Raw genomic sequence first — 6000 nt, 5'->3', positions numbered from 1 at the left:
TACCTTTGCATTCAAATCACCTGGTCTCATGCATCAAAACCACTAACACACTTATTCAGCTGCTCCCAAAACACTTGCCTCTCATGATCTTTCTTCTCATGCCCAGGTGCATATGCACCAATAATCACCCATCTCTCTCCATCAACTTTCAGTTTTACCCATATTAATCTAGAGTTTACTTTCTCTCACTCTATTACATAATCCCACCACTCCTATTTCATGAGTAGTGCTACTCCTTCCCTTGCTCTTGTCCTCTCACTAACCCCTGACTTTACTCCCAAGACATTCCCAAACTACTCTTCCCCTTTACCCTTGAGCTTTGTTTCACTCAGAGCCAAAACATCCACGTTCCTTTCCTCAAACATACTACCTATCTCTCCTTTTTTCTCATCTTGGTTACAGCCACACACATTTAGACACCCCAATCTGAGCCTTCGAGGAGGATGAGCACTCCCCGCATGACTCCTTCTGTTTCCCCTTTTAGAAAGTTAAAATACAAGGAAGGGAGGGTTTCTAGCCCCCCACTCCCGTATCTCGCTTTTTAAGCCAGGTATTCACAGTCACCAGTCCTTTTTAAGCAGATAAATCTACAAGCTCTTTACCATTTCCATTTACAACACTGAACACCCCATGTACACCAATTATTCCCTTCAACTGCCACATTACTTACCTTTGCATTCAAATCACCCATCACTATAACCCCGCCTCATGCATCAAAACTACTAACACACTCACTCAGCTGCTCCCAAAACACTTGCCTCTCATGATCTTTCTTCTCATGCCCAGGTGCATATGCACCAATAATCACCCATCTCTCTCCATTCACTTTCAGTTTTACCCATATCAATCTAGAGTTTACTTTCTTACACCCTATCACATACTCCCACCACTCCTGTTTCAGGAGTAGTGCTGCTCCTTCCCTTGCTCTTGTCCTCCCACTAATCCCTGACTTTACTCTCAAGACATTCCCAAAACACTCTTCCCCTTTACCCTTGAGCTTCGTTTCATTCAGAGCCAAAACATCCAGGTTCCTTTCCTTAAACATTCTACCTATCTCTCTTTTTTTCTCAATCTTGGTTACATCCACACACAACTAGACACCCCAATCTGAGCCTTCGAGGAGGATGAGCACTCCTCGTGTGACTCCTTCTTCTGTTTCCCCTTTTAGAAAGTTAAAATACAAGGAGGGGAGGGCTTCTAGCCTCCCGCTCATGTCCCCTTTATTCGCCTTCTACGACACATGAGGAATGCGTGGGAAGTATTCTTTTTCCCCTATCCCTAGGGGATAGGCATCTGGAGGAATTCCAACTAGGGAGTTCTACTGCAAATGCTAAACTGGCCATTTGAGATTGGCTTTCAATAAGCTCATTTATATAAGAAATGTACTAAATGTTGAATATGAAACAAATGGCTCTTTTATATGATTCAGGTGACATGGAATAACTAATGTGATTTCTAAAAAACTGCAAACATAATGGTGGAGGGCAAATGTTGCTACATATGAAAAATGAGCTTTCTGGTAAAAAATGATGATAACTAAAGTACTGTTAACATAACATTTATTATGATTTTCTTTACACTGACCAACTTAATAATACTAACTTGGTTAATAGCCCAGGTAAAGATGTGTTCTGCATACAGGACTAATCTAGCCACCACAGACAGGTACATAGACATGACCATTGGGTACTGATCTCCTTCAGCAACTGCTTTGATCATGCTGGGAAGTAATGGCTGTACCAGAGAGGCACCCTCTGAAGGAAGTACACGGAGTATCATCTCCACTGCTCGTAGGACCAAGACCATACCTTCATTCTTCATATCTGTTAACAATGAGCTGAAGGTTTCAATCAAACGACTGCCATACCTGATGAGAAAACAAAGGAAGGGTGCTTTATAAGAATACGCAACAATTACCTTCAATTAATTATAATTTTTCCAAGACAGTCATACTTCATCCAACTTTATTCAGCACACCTAATAATGTTACCTACATTTTCAACCATATAGTACATTAAATACCTTCCTGATGTAACAGGAAGCCTGCATATATCATTAAACATTTGTGATAACACTTTTGATGCATTATGTGGACATTTATTCACATTAATTTCTATCAATGATGACAGACTTACTCCATAACCTTAAAAAAAACAGTTCCCTTTACTACAAGCAGAAATGCCCCCAATATCCCTGAAAAACTATCCACTCCATGCCATCTGTGAATAACAGTGGACTCCATGTCTGTATGCATATGCCAGCTGACTGACCTGTTGGTAAGTCAACACCTCACTCCCTGTACTTTGAGGTTCATTTTATTGATTTACAAGTGAATATTATGTTACATCTCAGCAGGAGATATATGTGTCAGAGGTGGATGGAACGAGGAGAAGTGGGAGACCAAATTGGAGGTGGAAGGATTGACTGAAAAAAGATTCTGAGCAATCAGGGCTTGAACATGCAGGAGGGTGAAAAGCATGAAAAGAATAGAGTGAATTGGAACGATGTGGTATACCGGGGTTGACGTGCTGTCAATGGATTGAACCAGGGCATGTGAAGCATTGGGGGTAAACCATGGAAAATTTTGTGAGGCCTGGATGTCAAAAGGGAACTGTGGTTTCGGTGCATAATACATGACAGCTAGACAGTGAGTGTGAACGAATGTGGCCTTTGCTGTCTTTTCCTAGTGCTACCTCGCATGCGTGCAGGGGGAGGGGTTGTCATTTCATGTGTGGTGGGGTGGCGATGGGAATGAATAAAGGCAGCAAGTATGAATTATGTACATGTGTATATATGTCTGTGTATGTATACATATATGTATATGTTGAATTGTATAGGTATGTATATGTGCGTGTGTGGAAATCTATGCATATACATGTGTATGTGGGTGGCCTGGGCCATTTTTTCATCTGTTTCCTTGTGCTACCTCGCTAACGCGGAAGACAGCAACTAAGTATGATATAAATAATATATATCTTAGCGAAGTGAGTCACAGGGTGGGGGAGGGAGCGAAGGTTCTGGGGGCGTTGAATAATGTGTGGAAGGCGAGAAAATTATCTTGGAGGTCAAAAATGGGTATGTTTGAAGGAACAGTGGTTCCAACAATGTTATATGATTGCAAAGCATGGGCTATAGATAGGGTTGTACAGAGTAGGGTGGATGTGTTGGAAATGAAACATTTGAGGACAATATGTGGTGTGAGGTGGTTTGATCAAGTAAGTAATGAAAGGGTAAGAGAGATGTATGGTAATGAAAAGAGTGTGGTTGAGAAAGCAGAAGAGGGTGTGTTGAAATGGTTTGGACACTTGGAGAGAATGAGTGAGTAAAGATTCACAAAGAGGTTATATGTGTCAGAGGTGGAAGGAACAAGAATCAGGAGACCAAACTGGAGGTGGAAGGATGGAGTGAAATGATGTGGTATACCAGGGTCAACGTGCCGTCAATGGACTGGACCAGGGTATATGAAGCATCTGGGGTAAACCATGGAAAGGTCTGTGGGGCCTGGATGTGGAAAGGGAGATGTGGTTTCGGTGCATTACACATGACAGCTAGAAACTGAGCGTGAACGAATGTGGCCTTTTTCGTCTTTTCCCAGAACTACCTTGCTGTAATGGGTGTGTGTGTGTGTGTGTGTGCTATTTCATGTGTGGAAGGTGGCGACAGGAATGGATGAAGGCAGCAAGTATGAATACGTACATGTGTGTATATATGTATGCTTATGTATGTATACATTGAAATGTATATGTATGTATACATGCATGTATGGGCGTTTATGTATATACAAAATGTATGTGGGTGGGTTAAGGCATTCCTCGTCTGTTTCTTGCACTACCTCGCTGACACGGGAGACGGTGATTAAGTATAATAAATATAAAATAAAAATCTAACATGTATTTGGTATCAAAATGGCTGAGCTTGGATTCTTATCTGTAAGCAAATAACAGATGTTATGTCAATCTGTGGAGTTATATGAATGTTTTGTAACCTCATATACGTACATATACAAGATAAGCTTCAGAAGGTGGGAGCAAAGCAGTCTACAGTGTTGGCTTACATTCAATCAGGAGAATGATCACACAGAAAGATTAGCCATTTACCTTCCATGTTGTTCAATTCCTGTGATTTTTTATATTCATATTTTTTTATTTGCTTCGTCGCTGTCTCCCGCGTTAGCGAGGTAGCACATGGAAACAGACAAAAGAATGGCCCAACCCACCCACATACACATGTATATACATACACGTCCACAAACGCAAATATACATACCTATACAACTCAATATACACACACAGACATATACATATATACACATGTACATAATTCTTACTGTCTGCCTTTATTCATTCCCATCGCCACCCCACCACGCATGGAATAACAACACCCTCCCCCCTCATGTGTGTGAGGTAGTGCTAGGAAAGACAACAAAGGCCACATTCATTCACACTCAGTCTCTTGCTGTCATGTAATAATGCACCGAAACCTCAGCTCCCTTTCCACATCCAGGCCCCACAGAACTTTCCATGGTTTACCCCAGAATCTTCACATGCCCTGGTTCAATCCATTGACAGCACGTCGACCCCGGCATACCACATCGTTCCAATTCACTCTATTCCTTGCATGCCTTTCACCCTCCTGGTAGACCCTGATTTAAGAAGCATAGATTTACAAATTTTCAAAGTTTTAAAAAATTTTGTCCAGTAAATCAGTTTACAAATGAAAACTCCAAAGCTGTAAATTTCTGTACCATTGGGAGATGTTAAGCTGACAATGACATCTCAGGGCTTCCTGTACCAGACCTGGTCTGTTTACAGTATAGGTGGGACTTATTGACATCAGTTCATGCCATAAGCAAAATGACAATCAATAAATAAGTTACCTGGCTTAAGCTAGGGCTATATATATGTATATAAAGAGAGATGAGCATTAATGAGATGTTCATGATAAGGGAATTCAGCTGCCTGTGCCATCACTGTTACCAAGAAAAAAAATCCCATAGGTAAATTTTGGGCGCTGATTCTAAATATGCCATCAGTATTTCTCCATCAGCTCTGGTCATCAAGATATGATATACCCCTAATTGTTATGCATACAACCAATTAGGCACAAGGATTGATAACTACAAATCATTATTTTTGCCTTTTTGACAGAATTCATTTAATGATTAAATCACATCCATAGCATCAGATAATAATGAAACAAGCATAGAAAGTTATATATCACTGAAATGATGTTCATTTACTCAGACATCTCACGTTTCAAAGACTTGTTGCAGTGAGCTGCCCCAGGACAATCATGTTGAATGGTCCAGCAGCAATCTGCCATCATGGGTATCCCAGTGTCCCCAGTATCTTTCTTCCATAGTTCTTAACTCTTGGTGGATGGTTCACCCTGTTCCTCGCTTAGGTCACCGAGGTTGTCTGGGAAACAATCCAAGTGGCTGTGGAGGTAATGCACTATGATGCTCATTTTACAGCCCAATTGACAGAAAGAAGAAAGCTTGTTCTCCATTCATAGTAGTACCTGCTTTATGGTTCCAAAGAAAATTCCTTACAATAATTGTGAACAAAGACCATGCATCTCCCTCAGCATTGTTCACTGAATATTGGAAATGTGGGTCTTTCATGAGTTCCCCGATTTGTGGCCCATTGAAAACACCTGCCTTCAGCTTCTCCATGCTCAGCGATGGAAATTTTTGGCAAATGTAATCAAAGCAGTCCCCTTCTTTGTTCAAAGCCTTCACAAACTGTTTCATTAAACCTAGTTTGATGTGCAGTGGTGGTAAAATGATCTTATCTCTGTAAAACAAGGGTTCTGCAATTACAATTTTTCTCCAACCACCATGTTTTCTGAGGCCATTGTTTTCTGCATATGTAGTCAAAGCATTCCTCTTCTTTGTTCAAAGCCTTCACATACAGTTTCATTAAACCTAGTTTGATGTGCAGTGGTGGTAAAATGATATCTCTGTCAACCAAGGGTTCTGCAATTACATTCTTTTCTCCA

General features: G+C 40.9%; 1 protein-coding gene across 1 annotated transcript in view; it reads right to left on the bottom strand.

The window, feature by feature from the left end:
- Positions 1-1521: 1521 nt before the first annotated feature.
- The window catches only part of LOC139761954 (importin-11-like), a 127961-nt gene continuing 123482 nt past the window's right edge, over positions 1522-6000 (bottom strand). Inside the window, exon 3 of the mRNA XM_071686666.1 lies at positions 1522-1867. Within this exon, the coding sequence (XP_071542767.1) occupies positions 1537-1867 (331 nt within the window). The 3' untranslated portion in view covers positions 1522-1536. The remainder of the gene's footprint in view (positions 1868-6000) is intronic.

Source organism: Panulirus ornatus, chromosome 42, assembly GCF_036320965.1.
Source record: "Panulirus ornatus isolate Po-2019 chromosome 42, ASM3632096v1, whole genome shotgun sequence".
NCBI lineage: Eukaryota > Metazoa > Arthropoda > Malacostraca > Decapoda > Palinuridae > Panulirus > Panulirus ornatus.
This window is presented reverse-complemented; position numbering and strand designations above follow the sequence as displayed.